This window comes from Myotis myotis, unplaced genomic scaffold, assembly GCF_014108235.1.
Source record: "Myotis myotis isolate mMyoMyo1 unplaced genomic scaffold, mMyoMyo1.p scaffold_m19_p_6, whole genome shotgun sequence".
NCBI lineage: Eukaryota > Metazoa > Chordata > Mammalia > Chiroptera > Vespertilionidae > Myotis > Myotis myotis.
The window spans coordinates 8,597,572-8,622,684 of NW_023416368.1; the positions used below are offsets into that span (position 1 = coordinate 8,597,572).

The window sequence follows — 25,113 nt, forward strand, 5'->3', positions numbered from 1 at the left end:
TGAAATGAAGTCCATAGTATGCTTCCCATCAATACCATTTTACAGTCAATGTATCAAATGTATCTATTTCCATTGCAGGCCCCTTTCACTAGGGATGTGAGGCATCCCATGGCAAAATACAGTGAAATATAAATAGAATTGACTCAGCATAGCATGATTCCCTTTGTAAAAGTTTGAGACTTTTCCAAAGCAGGCTGGTGTCAAATCAAACCCTAGAAGCCTGTGGGTTATTTTGAAAAAGGAATCCCATACTGATCTTGTGCTGTTATGAGGACAAGTTCGGGCCAGCAGAGTCTCAGAGCAGCAGGCCTCCTCGGCGTCAGAATGCCGGGAGGAAACCAAAGGAGGTGCTCTGGTGTGACATGGCCTTTCAGACCCAGGCGATGCCCAGCACCCGAGACACGATAATCACACGGTGGCTTTTTAATCAGGATGTGCCAACAGCACGTGGCTTCTTATACTAAGATCAGAACCAGAAGCGGGCAATCTTCCATGTCATATGCTCCCATGTCAACAAAATACTTGAGTTTGAATTCTCCTTGTAACTGACCTTGGCAGAGCAGCATAAAACTTAGCTATGCTGTAAGGATATTTAGTCCAGGTTCCCTAACACTCATTTAACCTTTTCATGACCCATGCGAGCTTTCCTTCCTCTTAACTAGATGTGCTTGTTGATGAGTTCGCCCAGGAAGGCATGGAAATGCAGACTACTTGTGCAAAGGAACTGGCGAATTTGCCCATTTGCAGTTATAATCTTACACGGTAAAAATATTTAAGTTACCACTGAGAGTAGGGGTTAGATGACAGTTGAAATGTCATTGAAAAAGCTATTGGTAGTTTAAAGGAAATCAGTAAAGAAGGTAAAGGCATATTTTGGGGTAGTACAATCTTAAGGGGTAAGAATTCTATTAATTAAAATAAAGCAATAGCTTGAAATACACATGCATATGTTTTTATGTAACATAAAATGGCAAAAACCAAACTATGTGTTAATACGTGTGAACTGGTGGACAGTGTCCTAGAAAACACGGAGCATATGGGGAAAAAAAATAAAAAGGGACCTTGGTGGTGGAAACATTGAGACCATAAAAACTGACAAGACACTTGGGTTGTCTGGCCCTCAAACTTCTGATCTGGTAAGTGGAGACGGTAATACTTCCTCAGCACATGGCAGTGATGGGGGTTTTAAATAAACAAGGCACACTATGGTGCTTCCTAAAGGCAAAGATGGCATTCCAACAGGGAGACTATGATTAATGACAACGGTGGCTACCACCATGCTCATAGTCATCAAGGATGCCCACAGGTTAGATGACTAGGACGGCAAGTTCAATGGCCTCCAGAGGCCAGGAAAATCACAGAAAGGAGCAAAAGTACAGAAGGTCTGCCCCATATAAAACAGGCAGCCTCTACTTACCATGATGTGATATAGGCCGTAATGTTAGATTTGTTTTTTCAAGAAAGACAGAATTTGAATGTTTATATAAAAATCTCTTGATTTTTGCCCTGGTTGCTGTGTCTCGGTGGCTAGAGCATCTGCCTGAACACTGAAGGGTTGCAGGTTCGATTCCTGGTCAATGGCACATACCTGGGTCCAGGAGCGTATGGGAGGTAGCCAATCCATGGATCTCTATCACATTGATGGGTCACTCTCTCTCCCCCTCCCTCCCTTCCACTCTCTCTAAAAAACAATGGAAAAAATATCCTTGGGTGAGGATTAACAACAACAAAAATTATCTCCTGATTTTTTAAAAATGTTGTCACCTAAATAAAAACATTTTAAAAATAAAAGCAGGGACAAATTAAACAGGTTGGCAAGCTCATCTGTCCAACCCAAGGGCCAGATTTTGCAACCTCTGAGCTAATTAATGTATATAAACTTGTTCTTTGAAAGAGAAAATATTATAAAAACATAAGTGATAATGATTATTATTTAATATCATCATCATCCCCACCAATCCAGGAAGAAGCAACAGTCTTAGTTTCCAATCTTTGGATGGAAAATGTTTCTGTGCTTCTAAAGAGTGGTGCCAGACCCAAGGCTTCCTTGGAAGTGGTATAGTGTCTTGTGCTTGATTCTTGTTCTTTTCATGGAATTTTGACATTCGAAAGTTGGAGGAGACCTTTCTAAACAGCTGGCACAAAATCTCTCAACACTACACAAGGAAAAAATGGAGGGTGCAAGAAGAGAACTGACTGCCCAGGTAACACGGTGGGTTCCCCGCAGGATTAGGTTCAGATTCTGATTCTCTGGCCCCCACTTCTCTAGGGCTCTTCCTTTCTTGGCTTCACAGATTCTTTTTTATCTTGTGAACCCTTCCTTTCAGCAATTGGAGATCAATAAAGAGAGGCAGAAAAGGCCAAGTCTGTCCCGTGTAATATGACTTTTTCCCTCCCTGTGAATTATTTTCACAACCTCAGTCTCTTATATTCTAACCAGTTTTCTGTCTTCATGAGAAGGTGCAGAGGTCGGCAAAAGAAATCATCAAACCAGCATCCTGATATTTAAATACGTGGTGTCCCATCCAATCTCTGCTTATTTTTTTGCAGCAAATTGCTTGACCTGAATGAGAAGAACGTGAGAAGAATGCAGTAGAAACGGGGGCGGGGTCATGAGCTGGTAAAGATCACTGCTCCTTTATGGCAGCCACGGAGCCGCTGATAGAAATGTATCAGAGACAACGACTCCCGCAGAAAGAATAACATGTAAAGCAGTGTCTTATGCAGGAGAGTGAAAGAGGGGTGGGTAATGGTGGGGTGCCCTAGGGAGATGGAAAAGGTCATTGAGATGAAAATAACCTTGGGAACTTGGGAAGAGGGCTCCATTACCACAGCCCGGCAGAAAACACAGGAGCCAATCAGATGGAACAGATTGAAATGCGATGCCAGCCAAGTGTGAATGCCACGGCATGCACTGAAACTATTTGGGGAGCTGGCACGGAGGAATAGGAGTCCTGTCCCCACCCCCAGCCTACGGTTGGACACCAACACAATTCAAAAGCAGGGATTTGTAAGGTCACAACGTACAAAGTGCATCTTTGTAAATCCTATGGGAGGGCTGGGGGTGGGAAAGTGTGATGAAGATGGAGCAGGGTTCGTTCTGCACAAGGCCACCGACTGTCCCACTGAGGTGTTTAAATATGCCATGCCATCAGCTTCATTTATTATTCTTTTTTAAAGCAAAGGGATGCAAAAATCTGACTTAGCGTGGAAGAAGAAAAAAGAAAGAACGATTGATCATTGCCTTTATTGCTGGCTTTCCATGGTTGAGTGTTCTCTGATAGAATTGGTTCAACTCCAAGATGCTGTCTTAGAAACAATTATTGTTTTCCACTAAAATACAACTCTTGCAAAAAGCATTAATTTAAGTGATAACTGCCTAAATGCCTCAGTATCAAGAATGTGTGTGCCCCCTCATCTTTAGATTTATAAGCATCAGAAAGGAACAAGGATAATAAAACAACAGAAATCATAAAGATTTGACAGAAAATGACAAAAGAGAGGGCTGGGATTGGCCCGAGGGGTATTGGAGGAAAGACTGGTACAGTCATACCCTCTTTTCAGTGGAGGGTACGTTCCCAGACCCCCAGTGGGTGCCTGGAACCTCTGATAGTACCAAACCCTAGATATTCTACATTTTTTCTTATACATACCTGTGATAAAGTTTAATTTATAAATTAGGCACAGTAAGATATTAACAATAATAACTAATTATAAATAGAACAATTATAACAATACACCATAACGAAAGTTATGTGAATGTTGTCTCTCTCTCTCTCTCAAAATATCTTGTACTGTATTCACCCTTTTGTGATGATGTGAGATAATAAAATGCCTGGGTGATGAGATGAGGTGAGGTGAATGACGTAGGCATTGTGATGTAGTGTTGGGCTGTACACAAGGGTGACTTGAACCCCAGCACTGCTATACCGGACAGTCATCTAACAACAGAGATGTCTACTGAGTAAGCAATGGGCAGGGAGCATATACAGCGTGGACATGATAGACAAAGGGATGATTCACCTTCTGGGCAGAAAGGGCAACATTTCATCTTGCTACTCAAAACAGCGCACAATTTAAAACTTATGAAATGTTTATGTCTGGAATTTTCCATTTAATATTTTTGGGCCATGTTTGACCATGGGAAACTGAAACCATACAACATGAAACCGTGGATACAGGGGGAGGACTGTACTGGAATTTTAAAATACAAAAGAGTTTTTCTATATTATACTAGTTTATTTAGAATCTAGAGTTTAAATATTAACTAGTAGGTTTCTTTGCTTGCTTCTGGCTTTCTTTGCCGCCCACACTGCTATATGCCATCAGCCAGAAACACCTTAATCCCTCACCTCTTCTACTACAGAATGAGAAAACCAGCCGGTGAGCCAGGGTCTACCCCCACTACGTTCTTGGGCCATTCTTTGGAATTGAAACTACCTTATGCATACCTTTTCCTCCCTCCTTTGGCTTCATTCACTCTTTCTTTCCTCATTTGCTTAATATTTAACATCTGCTTTGTGCTAGCTAAACATGGAGAGTAAAATGGAACACAAGGGAGAAATGGTTCTTGTCTTCAAAGAGCATAAATCTAATGTTGAATCTAGTCAAATGGTGAGTTCAATGACAGAGGAGACATGGGAGCTCTGGAAGGAAGAATAACCCAGATTAGGGAGATCAAAAGGCTTCCTGGAGAAAACGACATCACATGCAAAGACTCTAAGGTATGGACAGGGCACAGTCAGTCACTATGTTAGAAGCGGGTTGAATGGTGAGATATGGGGAGAGGGAGGTGCATAAGAGCCTTTTATGATACGCTACAGGGTATAGACTATATCCAAGGAACAAGGGGGTCCTACTGAAGAGTTTGAAGTATCTTATTCACTTATGCATTTAATAGAAACTCTAATTGAGTTGTGAGAACAGATTAGATTAGGAAACAGACTCAAAGAAAAAAGAATCAATTAGAACCAATTAGATCTTCAGGCCAAAGATAATAGTAATTTGAGCTGGGGTGGTGGCAGCAGGGATGTAAAAATATTTAAGAGTCAAACTGGATAGGGTTTGGAGATTTATTCTAGGTAGAAATGAGGAACAGCAAGGGTGGTTTCTGAGTGACTGATTGGATGATAGGGACAGGCACTAAGATGAGAAAAACCAGAGAAGAGTTAAATGGAAGAATATGTTTCAGATTAAGTGTGAAGAGTTTTATTTCTGAACTTTTGTTTTTGGATTATCTATTGGACATCTTAGCTGAAATACATAGGGGGCATTTAGATATATTGGGTAAAAGATTTGACCTGGAGAAAAGGACACTGGAGCCATGAACTCATAAATTGTAATTTAGTGGTGAGTGTGGATGACTACCCATGGGAGAGTACATGAAAAATAGGGGCGAGGGGCTGGATTTTAACATATAGGTAGCCTGGCATTTAAAGGATAGCTGAAGGAGGAATTCGCAGGAAGGCAGAAGGGGCCAGAAACATGAGAAGCAGAACCTTAGATGCCAAATGAAAGGGCATTTCAAGGAGAAAGGAAGAGTGAAGAAGAGAAGTGTGAGATGTGATGAGAAATGTCTACTAAATTCAGCAAATAGGAGGTGATTTGTGAATGTAGTAAAAATAGTTACCAAGTGAGTAAACATAATAGGTTGCGGAGTATGTGGGAAGTGGGAGAGTAGAAGGGAGGTAGAAAACCCTTTCGAGAAACTTTTCTGTAAATAAGAGGAATAAATCCCCACATATTTAAATCCTACTGGCAAAGATCCTTCAGAGAAGAGAACCTTAATACAGGGAGAAGCTAGGGCCAGCAGGGATTGAGAACCTAAGGAGAGAAGGGGGATGAGGTTTCTTCATTGTAACAGAAATAGGAAGGTAGCCTTGAACTGTACTCCCACACCCAGCATCTAGCTTTTTCCTGCTTTATACTCAGCTGGATGCTGCTGGGAGTGGAACTGTGTCCCTTGAGAAGATGTTGATGCATGTGACCTGATTTGGAAAGAGGGTCTTTGCAGATATGATTAATTTAAGGTCATATTGGTCATTAGGGTGAACCTTAAATCCAATGACTGGTATCCTTACAAGGAGGGATTTGGAGACCCAGAGACACACACAGGAAGAAGATGGCCATGTGAATATGGAGACACAGACTGAAGTTATGTTGCCGCAGTACCAAAATCTCCAACAAACACCAGAAGTGAGAAGAGGCAAGGAAGGGTTCTTCCCTGGAGCCTTTGGAGGGAGTGTGGACCAGCCAACACCTTAATTGTGGACTTCTAGCCTCTAAACTGGAAAGGGAGTAAGTTCCTGTTGTTGTCAGCCACCCAGGTTGTGGTACTTTGTAAAGGAAGGCCCAGGAAACTAATACAGATGCTAAGGCCAGGCATTCCCTACTAGCCTAACTCTCTAGATTATTGGCTGTACCATCAAAAAGGTATCATCAGAGGGAATTAGCTCAAAGGCACTACCAACTCAGAAGAGCAGCTCCTAAAAGGCACGGAGAGAAATATATTCCTTGGGTCCAATGAAGACAATAGATTAGATAAACATGCATCTTTTCTCATCACTCCTTATGGTGCCTTTTCTGTTCTAACAGTGACCAAGCTCACAACCCCCATCAGAGATGATCTCAGATCTTAAAGGTATTACAAGGACCTGCCCAAGTCAGAACGTATCCACCTTTCTGTAGCCCCGGTCCACCACTGCCCTTTACCAGTAAAAGGCTACATCAATAAGGATGTCTTGGACACATTTCAACCTGCACCAAGTGCTAAATGATACAAAAAGATGAGAGAAATGACCCTTGTCTTTAAGTGGTGGCAATTTAATGTTGACACAAGTGACTTATATGCATGAAATACCAAGAGAATATTACAAATCAGAATGTAATGAGGTGCTAAATTGAATAAGGCAGACGATAAGGCTGTTGTGCAGTTCTGGCTCTGCCTCTATTTGGCCAGAGTTGGATGGGAAAGCTTTGGGGAAAAGATGGGACCTGTGCTTAGATGGATGCTGGGTTAGTAATGAGGAGGAACGGTAGTTACAGGATCTTCTCCGTCTCATGCCATCCTAAGCCTGGGATTTTTCAGCAAGGCTGGAGGCTGGGATGGGATAAAGCACTAAAGCCCTAACAACTCCACAGGGCTCCCGAATCAACAGAAGCAGATACAGACAAATCTACGGATTCAAGGAAAATGCTCCAGTGCCTACCCATTCAAGTTCATAGCACCTGGTGTTATCTCAAACACATAGCCCCTAATCAACACCTATTTGTTGAATGAAATATATCTGAGAATATTAAACGGCTACCATTTGGGGTTCTAACATTGTATTGAGTGTTCTATATGCCTGATCTCTTATTTTTACCTTTTCATCTAAAGAAAAATGCATACAAAGAGCGAGATAGTTATATGTATTTGGTTCAAGAATTGCAATCCTTTTTTTATCATCACGAAATTCTTCCTTCCCAGAGGCAACCACGTTTACCTTTTTTAGCTGATTATTTTGGTTTTTCTTTCTAGGTCTATAAATAATATGCTTAGCTGCTATTTCTTGCATTTTAAATTTTAGGCATTACCTAGAAACTTCTGACTTATAGAAGATGCAGACTTAGGCTTTTTTTTGGTGCACCTGCCAAGTCCATGTATGTACCTGTGCCATTTCCCCTTCCTTCTGATATAATACTTAGACCATTATTCAAGGTTTATATGTCATTATGGTCTCATAAATGCTGTGAAGAGTTGAGCCATGTAGTACACGATGACTATTTTTTTATTATTTCTTGAACATATCTATATTTTGTTTCTGGAATTGTCTTTTAAACATTTACTTAAATATATATCTACTTCTCATTGTGTAGACTGTATTCTTTGGGTCAAGTTCCAGCTATACTGCTTAATCACTACCTGTCCTTGGGCAAGTTACTTAACCTCTCTGAGCCACAGTTCTCCCATGTGCAAAACAGGGATGATATTAATCCCAAACCACAGTGCAATGGTGTCAATGTCCTCCAGCCACACACCACCAACAGCACACTGTTGGGTTTATGAACTCCCTGCAAGGAGGGAGAAGGCACAGGAAGGGGAGCCACAGTGCTTCAGCGGAAGGGTGCTAGGAAGGGCTGTGTGAGGTGATGTTAGGGAGGCCTCAAGGCTCACTCTCATTTGGTGTTGTCAGAGATAATTCTATAACCAGATGTCTCATTATGTCTTATCTACGAGAAGGGCTGACTAGAAGAGGCTAAAACAAATTGGTAAAGAAAGAACAGTTACACAATTTAGCCCAAAGAGAGGAATGTTTTGTATTTTTGTATTTGGGACAGCAGCCTTGTTTCTGTCTGTGTTTAGGCAAGATGATGAAATGGTACCATTTTCATTTTATGTCACCTAGTCACAGAGTGGCCTGGCTGAGTGCTGGGGTCCTGCAAGACTGCTTATGTTTAAAGACAGAGCACCATGGCCCAGTTGGAAATGCCAGGCTGGCTCCTGGAAGCACCCATTCCAAGATGTTAGTGTGAAGCCGTTCCCAGCCTCAAGGGCTACATTTGTCTTTCTTAGTGTTGAGGATTAAATGTGTTACCATTTGTAAAAACTGGTAGAACAATGGCCACCATAGAATAAACCCTTAGAAATGTGTGCTATAGGACACTAAAAGCATAGGAAAAAAGAACAAAAATAGGTAAGTTGGACAACATCAAAATTAAAACTTTTGCATATAAAAGGACATTCAACAGAGTCAAAAGGCCACTGCCAGAATGGGAGAAAATATTTGCAAATCATATTTCTAATAAGTGATTGACATAAAGCACATGTAAGAACTCCTACAACACAACAACAACAAAAAGCCTAATTATTAAGTGGTCAAAGGACCTGAATAGACAATTCTCCAAAGAAGATGTACAAATGAATGATAAACACATGAAAAGATGCTCAGCCTCAGTAATCATTAGGGAAATCCAAGTCAAAACCACAATGAGATGCCACTTCACATGCAATAGGATGGCTATCCTGTATAATAAAATGCTAATATGCAAATTGACTGAATGGCAGAACAACCAGTCACTGTGACGCACACTGACCACCAGGGGGCAGATGCTCAACACAGGAGCTGCCCCCTGGTGGTTAGTGCACTCCCACCTCCGCGGCAGCCCTAAGGATGTCCAACTGCCAGCTTAGGCCTGCTCCCCACAGACAGCGGGCCTAAGCTGTCAGTCGGACATCCCCCGAGGGCTCCTGGACTACGAGAGGGAGCAGACAGGACTGAGGGACACCCTCCCCCTGGCCCTCCGAGTGCACAAATTTCATGCACTGGGCCTCTAGTTATATATATAAAAATATCAACAGAAAAGATATCTCAGAAAGGATGTAGAAAAATTGGAAGCCTTGTGCATTGCTATGGTAGGAATGTCAAATGGTATAACCACTGTGAAAAACACTATGGCAAGTCCTTTAAAAATGAAACATAGAATTGCTATGTGATCCAGTATATTCTGAGCACATATCCAAAAGAAGTTGAAGCACGCACTTGGATAGATGTTTGTACACCAATGTTTATAGCATCATCTTTTACAATAACCAAAATGTGGGAACAACCCAAGTATCCACTGATGGATGAATAAACAAAAATGTGGTATTCAGACACAAAAAATGTTGTTCAGTCTTCAACAAAAGGGATTTTTCTTTTCTTTATTGACTAAGATATTACATATGTGTCCTTATCCCCCTTCTGCTCCCCCCACCCCCACACTCATGTCCCCACCCCCTGTTGTCTTTGTCCATTGGTTAGGCTTATATGCATGCATACAAGTCCTTTGGTTGATCTCTCCCCCTTACCTCCGCCCTCCCATACCCTGTCTCTGAGGTTTGACAGTCTGATCGATGTTTCTCTATCTCTGGATCTGTTTTTGTTTATCAGTTTATGTTGTTCATTATATTCCACAAATGAGTGAGATCATGTGATATTTATCTTTCTCTGACTGGCTTATTTTGCTTACATAATGCTCTCCAGTTCCATCCATGCTATTGCAAATGATAAGAATTCCTTCTTTTTTTTTTTTTAAATATATTTTATTGATTTTTTACAGAGAGGAAGGGAGAGAGATAGAGAGTTAGAAACATCGATGAGAGAGAAACATCGATCAGCTGCCTCCTGCACATCTCCCACTGGGGATGTGCCCGCAACCCAGGTACATGCCCTTGACCGGAATCGAACCCGGGACCCTTGAGTCCGCAAGCCGACGCTCTATCCACTGAGCCAAACCGGTTTCGGCAAGAATTCCTTCTTTTTTTTACCGTAGCATAGAATTCCATTGTGTAGATGTACCACAGTTTTTTAATCCACTCATCTGCTGATGGGCACTTAGGCTGTGTCCAAATCTTAGCTATGGTAAACTGTGCTATGAACATAGGGGTGCAATATCCTTTCTGATTGGTGTTTCTAGTTTCTTGGCATATATTCCTAGAAGTGGGTCAAATGGGAGTTCCATTTTTAGTTTTTTGAGGAAACTCCATACTGTTCTCCACTAGTCTGCATTCCCACCAGCAGTGCACAAGGGTTCCTTTTTCTCCACATCCTTGCCAGCACTTGACATTTGTTGATAGCCATTTTGACAGGTGTGAGATGGTACCTCATTGTCATTTTGATTTGCATCTCTCAGATGATTAGTGACTTTGAGCATGTTTTCACATGTCTCTTGTCCTTCCTTATGTCCTCTGAAAGGGACTTCTGACTATAACATGGATGAGTCTTGAAGGCATTATACTAAGTGAAGTAGACAGTCACAAAAGGATATAGGTTGTACGATTCCACTTATATGAGGTGCTTAGAATAGTCAAATTCATAGAAACAGAAAATGAAAGGTGGCTGCCAGGGGCTTGGGAGAAGGGGATGGGGAGTTAGTGTTTAATGGGTTTGGAGTTTCTGCTGGAAGATGAAAATGTTCTGGAACAGATGGTGATGGTAATGGTTTCACAACAATATGATTGAACTTAATGCCGTAGAACTCGTACACTTAAAAATGCTAAAAATTTCCTTTTATCTATATTTTTATCACGTTAAGTGTTAAATTAAAAAGTAAATAATATCAAACTGATCTGTTCCAACTGTCTAAATCTCCTTTCAGAATGGCATTTAATATCCCTAACAGCTTGAGGACTTACAGATGTTCACTCCTGTTTTACAGATAAGAAAACTGAGGCGTGGATTAAGTAAATTATTCAATATCATAGTGTCAGAAAGTGACTGAGTTATGATTCGAATCCAAGTGGCATGGATGTCAGAATCCATACTTTTAAGAAGATAGTTGTTTTTAATTATTATTTTTGGGAGCGATCTGAGAGGTTTACTGGGGCTGAGGCTGTACTATCTGTTGCAACTACCCACTGGTGAAAGGAATCTGTCTTTTCAGTCAACAGAGAACGGAGACATCTCTCACAAGGGGCTGGGGCCACATTTTCAAGTGGCTATCGAATATTCTGCAGAAGCTGGTTAGAAGTAATTGTAGTCTTTAAAGGAATTCTGGAAAAGCGAACGTTCTGGGTAAAAGCTGTTAGGGCAGGAAACTGTTAAGATGTCACACGGAGCCCCCAGGACATCTCGCCAACCTTCTGTTTGTACCAAGGAGCCAAGGACAGAGATGGAGAGGTGAAATGTACACAGTGCGTATCGACTTTGGGGATTTTGTCAATAGCAAGATTATTTGCTGAGCAGGAGCGGTGCTGTGCCGTATGTCACTTCCAGGCTGCACCTCTCCAAAGGAATTACCTGTCCATCTTGCTTGTGTGCTCACGTGCACCGAGGTACGGAAGAGCAGTCTCACCCTATCTGGGCTGGAAATTGTTAGACCTACGAACTACGTGTGTATTGGGGACGGTGGCAAGAAAGCACCTATGAAAGAAGAAAAGGTCTGATCTCTGTTTGCTACACTGCCGGCCAGGGAGCAGGGCCCAGAGAATCCAACAACCATCAGTTCTCAATTCTCAGGGGGAAACCTTGTTTTGGAGGCTGGGTGATGCTCTCTAGGAGCTGGGGTCAGAATACGAGGAGCTATGCCTTCTTCGCTTGCTGCTGGGACATTTCAACAGGTTTTGTAGGACCCCAACAGGAACTATAGGTCCCCAACAGGTGCTATAGGACTCCAACAGGAGCTACAGGACCCCAAACCGTGCTTTTCAATGTTTGTAGTGAAATGACGAGCTGCTGCTTTGCATGACACTGTAGGGCTCAGTTTTGTCCACGGCCCACAGGGTGGAGTGAAGTCTACACTGTCAGGACGAGGTTCTTCCAAACCTTCTTGTTTACAGATGAACTACAAAGTTCTAACATATCTCAGACAGACCCAGGTCAAATATATTGCATATATTTTCAAAAATAAGTATATTCCCCCAAGCTGAGATGTGATCTGTCCTCTTCCCCACCATTATGAATTTTTTTCCCATCATACATAATAGAATCAGGAAATTAAGAAAATAAAGGCCGTTATGAAAGACATTAGCTAATTCATTCATTTACTAAATACTGATTGAGCACCTACTATGGCCTGACACCAGGAATCCTGCTGGGGTCTCCGCATGTTGGATGAAGCTGAGAGGAGAAAGGAAAGCCTAGAAGGCAGGCTGTGAGGTCCAGTGCAGCTCACGAGGGGAGTGGGATAAGCAGCCTCACAATGCACAACGACTTTAAGAGAATGAGCTGGTATTATGAGCAGGGTACAACCATCGATGTGCACAATTATTGCTGCGAGCTATTTAGGAAATTCTAAATTAAATTACAGTGGGCACAATCTGCTTAAGAGGCAAGAAAACTTACAACATGTTAGAGGAAAAAGTCTTCCCCAAAGCTCACTAATGTAGGGGAAGAAGTTTCATTAATAAAACAATTCTGTGCCTCCCCCCCCCCCCCGCCCCTCCCTTCTCATTCAAACTCAGCCCATGGCTGGTGGGAAGGGCCCAGGAGTGAATTCGTCCAGGAGCCACACTTCAGTTTCCATGAGAGGATATCAATGTGAACCTGTCTGTGGCTGTCAAGACAAATCTGTAACACAGAACATTTGCTGTGGCTAATTCCCCTAAACATTTAGTTATGAGCAATGATATTAAAGGTTTAGTGTCTAAGGGACAAGCAGTTTCCATGGTCCTTTATGGAGCGGACGTTTATGTATGGATCAAGTTTTGTCCTTGGGCTGTGTTTTTGGACATTTGTGGAATTTTTTAAAACTGAAAATTCTTTCTATGGCATATGTGGAGGGAGGTTATAAGAATGTCAGCAGGGAATTCTTCAGCACATGCATGATAGCAGGTCACGGGAATTCGGCCTCTTGGAAGCAACTTCTTTCCAGTCTCGCTATGAGGATTGACAGAATTTCCCTGAAGCAGATGATGTGTGTTTATCTCATGAATGTTGTGCATATTGTTCCTTCTCTGTTTCCCTTTTTGCTTTGGTTTCTAGGAAGCTCAAGTATTTTTGTTGGTCTTAAATAATGGAACAGGACTTTACATACATGAGTTTATGTTTTCCTCTCTACAATTTCCTTTACCCTTATTGTCTAACTAGAGGCCTGGTGTGTGCACTGGTAGGGTCTCTTGGTCTGGCCTGCGAGGAGAGGGCTGAAACCAGCAGTCCGACATCCCCCAAGGGGTCCCGGAGTGCAAGAGGGCACTCTGCAAAGTTGCTGTTGCTCTGTGTGCTGTGTGTTGAGGGTCTGCCCCCTGGTGGTCAGTGTGCATCATAGCTACCAGCCAGTCGGCCGGTCGGCTGGTGGCTTAGGCTTTTATATATAGAGATAGAGATTATAATTTCTAGTTTTTAAAAAAATTGTCATAAGCTTTCACAAATTATGGGGGACATATAAGAAAAGGGAAGGAAAAAAAGGGATGGGTGAGTTAATAAATGAAGCTCTTTTGCTTTATGATGCCAGGTAACCAAGATAATCATTAAATGATCTAGCCAGTTGAATTCTTGGGCCACTCTAGGCAACCCCAAACTTGCTGGTTTGGATGTACAAGTTTCCTTTAGAATTGAACCAAGACATTGGCTTTTAAAAAAGGGCCTGGGCACCTTTAACGTGCTCAGTTACACTTGGAGGCTTTGCAGCTGGGAGGGCTCCCCCGTCACAGAGGACCGAGTGGGAGGGCCCCCCCCCCGTCACAGAGGACCGAGTGGGAGGGCCCTGTCTGACAGGTATCCGGTGACATTTCTTCCCTATGTCTGATGCTACTAATGAATGTTCTACACCCCTTCATTCAGACTTTTAAGAAAACGGAAAACGCAACCTTTTATGAGAGGGAGGTAAGCCAATGCTTTTGATTACAGTGTGGCTGCCCGTTTATTTTCTGCCTCATACGCTCATAGCAAAGTGCAGACCCCATTCCTGTTTGAAAGGCTGTCTCATCATGCTTGCATCTGCAGGGCCCTCTATTACGCTGCCACTCGGATTCAGATTTTTTTTCCAGATGAGTTATTTCATAGGGTTTGAAATTATGCCGCTATAACACAAGAAACAACTCTGGAGCTAATCTGGCAGAAGGCCGGACACAGGACGAGCCACCTGCCAGAGCTTAGCTTTGGGGGAAGAGGATGCTGGAGGGAAGGGAAGTGCCACTCTTCTAAGCATCTCACTAGGGTCCCTGGGTATCAGCTTGATTGGCACAGAATGAAGGTTATAGTGATTTGGCTCCAAAGGTGCCAAGGTTTTAGTACCATCCACTAAAGAATGTGCTGCACTCATAGAAAATAATGACACAGAGCCATAAAGGTAAAGCACTGTTGTTGCTTCGAGGAGCTTTTCATGTTGTCCAAAGCATTTTAGTTGTGCAGTTTATGTCTGGTTGTCTCTTTAGAACAAAGGGTCTTCGGGCAGGAAATCATGGCTTACTGTCATGCCTGTGCTGATTGTGTTGGAAGGGGTTTTATTTCACCCGAGAAAGAGATGGAGACAAAACTGATACCAGGGCTTCAGAACACAAGGTCTCTGCCAAGGGACTAACTTAAACAACTCTGTGTAATTAACCAGCTAAACACAACACAGCCAATCACATGGTTGCTCTGTTGGTGCTATGATGCCCTCAGAACAATCCGGTCCCTTTAACATCCAATTCAATTCTGAACGCCCAGGCCCAGCTCTGCACTTTGCATTGTCTGTGTCAAACTCTATTTTCTATCCTTGATGTCAAATTTAAATTCATGGCAACTGCATTCAGATCTTGATAGAATCCTCAATTTACCCTGGACCCTAAATCCATTCCGTAAGACACACACATGCACTTGCATGCGCCCCCACACATGCACACATGTGAGCACACACATATTTGAACTTGATTTGCACTCACTTTGGTTAAGCCAGAGTTCTCAGATAAGTATCCACTGCAAACAAGGGTATTGCACAATTGGGTCTTTATCCCTTATGTGAAGAAATCCTATCAGCTCAGCTCTTGTTTGGGGTGAAAATGGACCCTCCAGTTTTCTGTGGTATTTTGCCCTGTTAGGGAAGCTTAAATCGCTATCAATCTTAAGTGAGCTGGACAAATTGGAGCAAGGGATGAAAAATGGATGATATGTTTGACTCTGAACACATAGATCCATTGTGTCCACCCAAATGAGGTTTCGATTAGGCATAAAGCCAACAAGGATACCCTATCCACAACTTACATTCTGATACAATGTCCAAAAGAAAAGTCACTCATGGCCTCATCACTAAGAAAACACACTAGATGGCTCTGAGATATGAACTGACCTCTCATGAAAATCATCTTTGCTTGTGTACCTATAAATGCATGAAAGAATATAGTTTTTAAAAGCTCATCTTCTCCCAAATAATTGTCTGTTTTTAAAAAGCTATCAGCAGGTGCACCTCATTTCGAAAGCCTCTTGTCCTTCTGAATACAACATTCATCATGATTGCATCATATGAAACAAAAAGCAGCAAAACATAAGTGAGAATCGTTCAATTAAATGCAACATAATCTCAGTAGCAACAACAAAAAAAGGGTTCTGTAGCTAAAACTAGGTTCTGATAAAAGGAGAAAAGGGAATATATTTCTGCATATTTTTAATTACATAGAATTTCCTCAAACATGATTTTTTATAATATATTCCATTAAGTTAACATCATATTTGAAGAAAGAGCATTTTCCGATTTCATTTGAAGCCTGATTTTGAGCAATTACAGTGTCATTGTTCTGCAGTAGAAAGGTTGAATTCATTTACTGCATGGTTATGCTAGTTATGATTGATGTCTCTTCTCCAAATGATAAACCAATCACCCCAATGATGTAATGTCATTTTAAGAGTGCCATAATCACATTTCTCTCAAACTAGAAGCTCTGATAAGTTCTAATAAAGATTTATGATAGATTAAAGGCCTTCATAATATCAACAATGGATTGCCCGTTTGATGAGAGATTTGATTAGGTAATTTTTTGGGGGAAAGAACAATATGAGTTTACTAAATATATCAGGACTGGCTTTGAAGAAGGGCATGGGCCATCATAAGTAGCAGTCCATCATTCCATCTCCAGAATGAATCATCGTAAATGTAGTCATGAGGTCCTATCTAATTGTAGAGGCTGAGGCCAGTGGTGGCGTACAATCGTGGATGGAGCCCAGACACAATCTCATCCAGGAACATTCTTGGCATGGAAACTCGGTCCTGCCTTGGACAGGATATGTTAATGGACACCATGAGTGGCCAGTTCAGAAGATAACTCCAAAGCCTTTGAGTCAGGAGCAATTAATTTCTACAGCTGCCTTGCCTTAGGCCATGGGGACTTAAACCTAGACACTGTCCGCCCTTAGGTTCATATATTTTGTGAACACATCACCAACAGGAGAAGTCAAAATAAAGCATAATTACTGCTGGGCCCGGAGCAATTGCACCTAAGATTTAGAGGTTGGAGCTGAGGCAGTAGCCACAAAATCATCAAAAGTGAGGCAGAACCCTGGGACTTGTGAATGTGAAAACCACAGTAAGAACTAAGAGTAAGAGGCAGTGTTTATCCATCAGAAACAAGAAATTAGACATACACACAATTGGGCACGTGAGGGTGTCCAGGGTGCTTGGCTCCGACCAGAATCACAGTAAAACAAAATTCAACATTCCGCTGTCTCTCTGACTATCCCCTTTGAGACCTGCATGCTTCTAGTTGCAGCAGTGGCCAAATTCCTTTCACCGAAGGACGCCCAAACCCTGTTGAGACCAGCAAAGCCTTATTTGTGACCTTCGACAAAGGTATACTGGAACCATAATGTCACGACAAAAGTATGTCCCCCCGGGATGCGCCCCACACCACCTTCTCCCCAGCCCTTGTTTCCAAATTGCCATTTTGCTGGAGACGCAACGTGACCATGCACACAACAGCGCACATTCAGACCACAGTTTCCTTACCACTGCTGGAGGCTTGCTGGGGCCCTGAGCATGCTCTGAGCAGGTATGAATTGGGGGAGAATTCCTCATCGGGGTTGGTGTCCATGATTTGATGGGAGGTGTTGCTGTCTAGCAATGGCATCTGGCAGCTAACGGGTGGAGGATTATGAGAGCTAGGCAGCTGAGCAGATGGGAGGAGGCTAGACGAAGATGTAGGTGGAATGGGACGACCTGGGAAAGAGGACAGAGGGGTCAAAGGTCAGCAATGAGTGTCATGAGAGCATCCAGAGAAAGTTACATTGAAACCACCTTACAATAAAATTATCTAAAAGAAAGGAAGAAAGACAATGCTCCAGATGTATTATTTCAAGTGGTTAGATGTTTCTCCACAGGTCTAAATTCATACAACATGTAGTTGCATTTTTCAGAAAGCCAGTGTGAGTAGAAATATCCACCTACATGGCTGATGTGGAATCCATCTGGAAAACGTCCAGTTCTTTCCATCTCCCCTGCTGCCGTCCTAATGTAGACGGCATCATCCCTACCCAACAGTCTCCTTGCTGGTCTACCTGCGTCCCCTCTGTCCCTATCCCTTCTCCACAGCAGCAGAACATGGTAAAAATAGAAATCAGGTCATATCACTTGCCTGCTGAGCGCTCCCCCATTGCATGCAGAGAGAAATCCAGATCCTGGATGATCATCTCCATGTCTTGCCTACTCTGGCACCAGCTGCCTCTAACTCCCCTCTGATGGTGGCTTTACCACTCCCCATGTGGCTCCTTGTTTGCTAGCCACAGCGCTGTCTCTCGCTGCTTGAACGTGCCACCTCATTCCACCTTCGCAGCCTTTACCCCTCCTGTGCCCTCAACATGGAACATTCTCCCCGACTCGCCACCTAATATTCACAATCCTGCTTCTTCTCTTCGTTCAAGCCTTCCCTGTTTGTCTTCTTGAAAACGGCCCATCTGTCTGCTTGATCCTATTAGCCTGTTTAAATATGTTCCTAGCCCTTACCACTATCTGAAGGTGGACCTCTGTGTATTTTATTTGCTCCTGTGTCTGCAGTGTCTTCCTAGCGTATTGCACCTCTTGAATGGATGAACAAATAAATAAGGGAGACTAAAACCAAGTCCATGAGATTGGGTTAGACGTGGGAGAGAGGTGGGAAGGGGAACACATTTGCATCCCGAAGAACTGGCCAAGGACCCACTCTGCACCATGAGGGTTGTTTTGACACCACAGGGAATTCCTACAAAGAGAAGCACAGCCACTCCAGGCCACGGAGAGGAGCAGCGAGCCTCATAGAAGGTGGTCAATGACGTGGAACTTCTCTGGAATCAAGAAGTTCTCCCACTTGGAAGGCTGCAGCAACCTCTCAGCACAGGGCAGGGAGCTTCTGGCGGCCAGGTGCCCAGGAGGATAACTGCCATGTGCACTCTCACCCGAGTCACCCTCACATCTTGGGGTCCCTGTCAGTGCTTGCCTGCTGGCTTGTTCATTTGGGAAAAGCTCAGAAAAATGAGCCCGGAGCAGCAGCCAGGGTGCAGAGAGAAGGGTAAGGTGTTGAGAAAGCGAACTCCTCAAGATGCAGGTCTCAATTTCAACTCAGACAATAAGTGCAGAAGAACTGTGTTCCCGCTTTTTAGATGTACTATGTATGTGGGGACATTCTCAGGCACCTCAAATGGATGTTAATGTCATTGTCTTTACAATTCCATTCCCTGATCAATTCCTGACGGCATTAAGTGTTACTCATAGACCAGTATGTTTCAATGAAATGTAGGAGTGCCCCTTGCCCTCTGAGATACTGAGGACACAAGAATAAGCAAGGCATCCTCCCTGCCCCGAGAGAGCTCCCAGTCTAGTGGGGAAGGAAACAGGTGACTATTCCACTTCAGGACGTGATAAAGAGCAGGACCTAAGGACATTGTGCTGTAGGGGTGGAGATAGGGACAGTGGGTCAGCCTGGCCAGGTAGAGGTAGGTGTGAGTCCTGCAAAGGCTCCTGGAAAAGGTGGGGCCCAAGCGAACTTTGTAAGAGGAGGAAAGGGACTTGCGGTGAGAGGAAACCAGTGAACACCAGCACAAAGGCATCAAACCACTGGCCTACCACCCTTTTGAGGTGGGAGGAGTGGAAGAAAGAGACAGGAGATGGGAATACTCCTAAAGCTTAAATGTTAAGGGTTCCTGACCAACAACACGACTGAAGAAGGATCACCCCTGAAATGCATCCATAGGTAAATGGAGTTTCATTTGAAAAACTCAGTTCATTCCTAACTGCTTGGGAGCCATGTGAGGCATGCTACTCATGCCTGATGATCGGGCAAAGATGGACTGAACACATCCAAGTTTCATCAGAATCGGTGCTCACATTTAATCCATACCTTCTCCCTTAGATTTCCCTGGAATTACCATCATTATTATGACTATCTTCATTCCTAATGTTTTTGCACAAAGACTATGTGCCACTCACTGCACTAGCCACTTTACACAAGTTACGTTATTTAATTCTCAAACCAATTATATGAGGTTAGAGTGACGATAATCCCTATTTTATTGATGGGGAAACTGAGGCACAAAGCGGTGAGACTGCACAGCTAGTAAGTGACAAGGGCCCAGGAGTCAAACTCGGGTTTGTCTTTTCCCAAATGCATTCCCTACCCACTCTGCAGGGTGTGCCCTACAGCAGGGTGACAGGATAGGCAACCAATCCAGGTTCCCATCTCCCAATCCCAAGGCACTTTCAAGATTTCATAGAAGACACATTTCTTTGAATAACCATTTATAGCCACTTTCAGCTGGCAGAGTCCAAAGCCTTTCTCATAATTTTGTTATCAAGTTCAAAGCAGCTCCTTCACAGCAATGTTATTCTCCCCTCCTCCTCGCCAAGGCTCCCAGACACCGCGGTGTCCTGACCAGACACTGGGAAGTGAGGCTCTGGTGGGGACAGATTTTAACTCAGTCAATAGGCTTTAGAGTTTGTATCTGAGGATGGCTGGGGGCCAATTTTGAAATTCCTTGGAGTGACTGAGGTGGAACTGAAGTTCAAGTACAATTTTCCAGGAGCCTGATATGACGGTTCTACAAAATTGTTCTTTACATGAACTTTTTGAAATTTTGTTCAGCATGAATTCATTGCATATACTACAGACAGAACTGCTTTTTAATTTAGACAAAGACGGACAATGGGAGAGCAGTCCCAACACAATAAAAGTACTGGGGTTACTTGGGTGCGTTAAAATACACATCACAAAACTGTCCGATTCCCATTACTTTAACTCCATGCTCTGGTGGCTCCCTAAGCCAGTGATGGTGAACCTATGACACGTGTGTCAGAGGTGACACGCGAACTCATTATTTTTGGTTGATTTTTCTTTGTTAAATGGCATTTAAATATATAAAATAAATATCAAAAATATAAGTCTTTGTTTTACTATGGTTGCAAATATCAAAGAATTTCTATATGTGACACGGCACCAGAGTTAAGTTAGGGTTTTTCAAAATGCTGACATGCCGAGCTCAGAAGGTTCGCCATCACTGCCCTAAACTCTGCTTGCCAGCACCTACCTTTGCTTGGGAAATGTCTCAGCCCCTAGATCTGTCCCCCAATCAGATTGTATGCTGTTCTCTATTTGCTATGTCATTTGCTAATTTTGTTCACTTAGGCTACATTTCCTCCCTCCCCGGCCCCCCGCCCCTCTCCCTGACTATTCCAACTGACAGAGACCATCTGTACAGACACAAATAGGTTCCAAGGTGCAGGGGAGAAAGCTGGAACTTCTACAGGCTCACTTCAAGGACCATGATTTCTTACTAAAATACCTAGTGTGCAATGGCAGGTAATCAGGGACCATGCACTTACCTGCTTCCTACTTTATACACTACAGAGACCCCTGGCCCCCAAACTATTTTTGAAGTTCCATTTTGAAAGGGCATAGAGTCCCTTGCAAATATATAAAACACTGGGGACTTGATTGATTTATTAAAAAGCAAGAGAAAGCATGAGAAGGCAGCAATATGTCACTCATTAAACTCATATGGTCTTGTGTATGTGTGGGTGTGTGTGTGTGTTTTCCAAGATCCCCATGTAAATCAAAGTCTAATTAGCTGTGTGAATGGATTCCCTGTGACCTTAAAAATGAGGAGTGATTCAGTATTTTCCCTAATTTATCTGTTTCTAAATGAATACAATTTTGTGGTAGTTTCAACCCGTGCAAGTGTTCTGATGAAAATACCTATAGTCAGACATAGCAGTTGCGTGCTAACTGATGGATTGGTAGCGGCTGTTGGGAATGCTGTGTTAGGAAGGATTCTGAAGATGCCCAGGGTTCGGTGGGAAGCAGTGCCATCATCACTTAGGAAGCGTGTGGACCAGGAATGGGTGAAAGGTAGCAGATGCACTGAGCCCCTCTGCCAGCCAGGTTGCAGGCTCCATCCATCATCTGCCTCAGCTCTACCTGGGACCTTGGTCCTACACCATCTGTGGAGGACGTCACATCGCTCTCACCCCCGTTGTCTCAATTACAACACCATTTTTCTCCTTAAACTGATTTGGATCTAGGTTTAGTTTTTCTACCCAAGATTAAAGGGCTCCAATCTCCTCTCCATCCTCAGAGCAGTAGATATTATCCATGAAATTGATGCTCTGCCCCTAATTTATGACAGAAGGTATGTTGCTAATGAAATCCCCCCGTTCACTGAAAACCATGGTTCCTTTTTCATCCCAAAGATTAATGGAGAGCAGATATTAAAACGTTCTGTGTAGACGATGCATAACTGATTTCTGTAGTAGCAGGGGTATCAGGTTATTTGGTGAAATAGAGACATGATCAAGAGATAGTTTAAAAAACCCAAATAACTCAAAACAAAACAAAACAAACTCCAAAACCCAAATAAAAACCAGTAACAGGAATAATTAATGGTACGTCCAGTGACCTCATTACCACCTATATATGTAATCTTGCTTTGAGCTGAGAACTCAGCCAAGATTTCACATGTACTTTTCCCTTTTAACATTTACAGCTATGAATGGTTCATTCAACTATTTCCCGCATTAGACACAAGTGATTGAGAAAAAATGAATGAGATGTGAACCCCAAATTCATTGCTCCTCTTCTGGAACGCACCACAGAGTTCATCCTGGGGGGAGGGGGGAATGACCCAGGGGCTCATCCAGAAACAGCCACAGTGACTGCCCCACAGAACAAGTGATTTGTAAAGAGAGGAAGCAATTCTTGAGTCAAGAACTGGAAATCTTTCTTGGCTTTATAAGTTCAAAGACTTAATAAAAAGATGGCTTTTGTGTGGCTGAGTATTACAAAAAGGACAGTAGTAACATAGGCAAAATAGTTGGCAAGAGGATTTAAATATTTTCCCTAATGAATTGTTCCAATACTTGCTGTTTATTCAGATGTCTGAGTAAATTATCCACTTACCCCCACATGCTTGGGGGTTTGTGAAGCCACTATGTTTTTTGTTGTTGTTAATCCTAACCCGAGGATATTTTTCCATTGATTTTTAGATAAAGTGGAAGGAGGAAGGGAAGTGTGTGTATGTGTGTGTGTGGGGGGGGGAGGGGGGGAGTGAGAAGGGAGAAAGAGAGATTGGCAACTTGCTTCCCCTCCCTGGGCCTCTCTGATAATTAACACTGACTTCACATGTTGTGTGAAAGACTGGAGGTAATATATGGAAGGTCCCAAGAACTGTGTTTGACACACAGTGGCTACAAGGGACCCAGAGGGAGCTAATGAGACTTGCAGTTTGTTGGTTCCAGTTGGTTCACAAGCACCAATATTTCAATATATGAACCAATTTATTCTCTACCCTACCCTAATTTTTTTTTCTTTAAGCCAGCTTGAGTTGGTACTTGCCACTTAGAACCAAAATCATCCTGCTTATAACTGGTCACCGAGCCCAAGTGAGGAATGACTTGGCCAATGCCATACAGTTACTGAGTAGAAAAAGAAATGGAAATGGATTCCAGGTCTTCTGCCTCCAGAATTACGAATTTTCAGGTTTTATAAGCTGACTTCTTCCATGTTAATTCATGAGAACTCAAATCCGTGGGGTCCCAGAGAACTCATGTACGGTAGGAGATACCTGGTCCACTTATATGAATATTGTGGGCATTACAGAGTGGGGGAGAGATACAGGCAGATGGCCATCTACTTGCCACCAGTCAAGCAGGCAACACAGCAGCTGTCTGTCCTCAGTGTGGTAGGGAAACTCAGACCAACTCCTGGTTGGTGCTGGGCCTTACATGGGCCACATTAATCTTTGGGAAGGGTGAGAGGGACTCAACTTCTTACCTATGGCTTAAATTTTAAAAATAGAACAAAGGCAGTAGTTTCAACTATAATTGTAGAATACAGAATGACCTTAATGAACAGAGCATCTTAAATTAATATAGAGACTGCCCAGCCAGTGTTTCTCAGTGGCTGAGAGTCGACCCATGCACCAAGAGGTCACTGGTTTGATTCCCAGGCAGGCCTTGATCAATGGGTCTTTCATCATTGATGTTTCTATCTCCCTCTCCCCCTCCCCCTCCCTCCCCCTCCCCCTCTTCCTCTCCCTCTCCTTCTCTTCCTCTCTCTCTAAAAGCAATAAAAACATACTTAAACAATTAAAATATAGACCTATGTTATATAGATATTTAGAGTTTATATTGATATCATACGCATATTTATATTCCCTGTAGCAAGCTGCTTATATTTAGTGCTGATGTTAGCCTAGATCAGTCATTCTTAACAGCGGGCAATTTTGCTCCTGAGGGGACATTTGGCAATGTCTGGAGACATTTCCGCTGTCACATTTGTGAGTGTGTGGGGTGATACTACTGGCCTCTAGTGGGTAGAGGCCAGTGATGCTGCTAAATGCCTTACAATGCAAAGAGTCTCCCACAGCAAAGAATTTCAGCCCCAAATGTCACCATGCAGAGGCTGAGAAACCCTGCCCGCACGTGTGAAGGTTTTAGATTAGTATACTTTATGATATCTGGTCAATTTTTAAGTAGCTCTTCTTTTCCAATTGATAAGAATTGGGCAGGTATTAGAAGTGAAAATTCTGACTCAGCCAGCTCTTTCCCCCCACCCAAGAAAACTTCAAGCAAATAAGCTTAAATTGCCACTGGATAACTTAGCACAGGAGAAGTTCCCAAAACCAAGTCTAATTCCTCAAGGAGGGACGTTCTAGCACACAGTCCTCTGGAGCTAGGGAAGACTTGTTGATTGAGAGAGAGTTGGGTTGCTTTTACAGAGGAGAGACTCAAGGGAGAATGTTTTGACTGAGTTGTAGATTACTGAACCTCACCTTCGGACTTAAAGATAGAACATGACCCCTCATGTCTTCTCCGCAAGGCAACAGCTCGACACGGTTTGCTCCATTCCATAATGCCCCATTTCGAGTTTTTATTTGTATAGCGGAAGCCCTAATTGCCCTCTTCACGCGCACTTCACTGAACTCACTAAAGCCCAGTTAAGCATTTTCTTGAAAACATATTGTTTTCAGATGGCCCTGGCAAAACATCCCGATTTCACACAAGCTATTATCCATAATTTATTGGAAGGCTGTGGGACTTTCCCCAGTTAAAGGGCCTCTTTCCGGAGCTCAAGCGAGGACTGTCTTCACAGTTTGGGACCCTGCATTCTCCTAGTGAGATTCTCCCCAGATCTCACTAACACGTATGTGTGTATATGTCACACCTTCCTGGCAGCACTGCACTGGGGAAGGAGTCAAACACATATGAGCCTGTAGACGAGGA

The 25,113-nt window shown here is 43.0% G+C and overlaps 1 protein-coding gene across 7 annotated transcripts in view; it reads right to left on the bottom strand.

Moving 5' to 3' along the window:
- Nucleotides 1–25,113, bottom strand: part of TENM2 (teneurin transmembrane protein 2) — an 897,969-nt gene that overhangs the window by 335,243 nt on the left and 537,613 nt on the right. For 6 of the 7 annotated variants that reach the window (XM_036312664.1, XM_036312661.1, XM_036312660.1 and 3 more), the window contains one exon: nt 17,377–17,586. The exons of the other annotated variant lie outside the window; for it this stretch is intronic. In XM_036312664.1, coding sequence (XP_036168557.1) covers nt 17,377–17,586 — 210 coding nt within the window. The remainder of the gene's footprint in view (nt 1–17,376; nt 17,587–25,113) is intronic. 7 annotated transcript variants of the gene reach the window in all.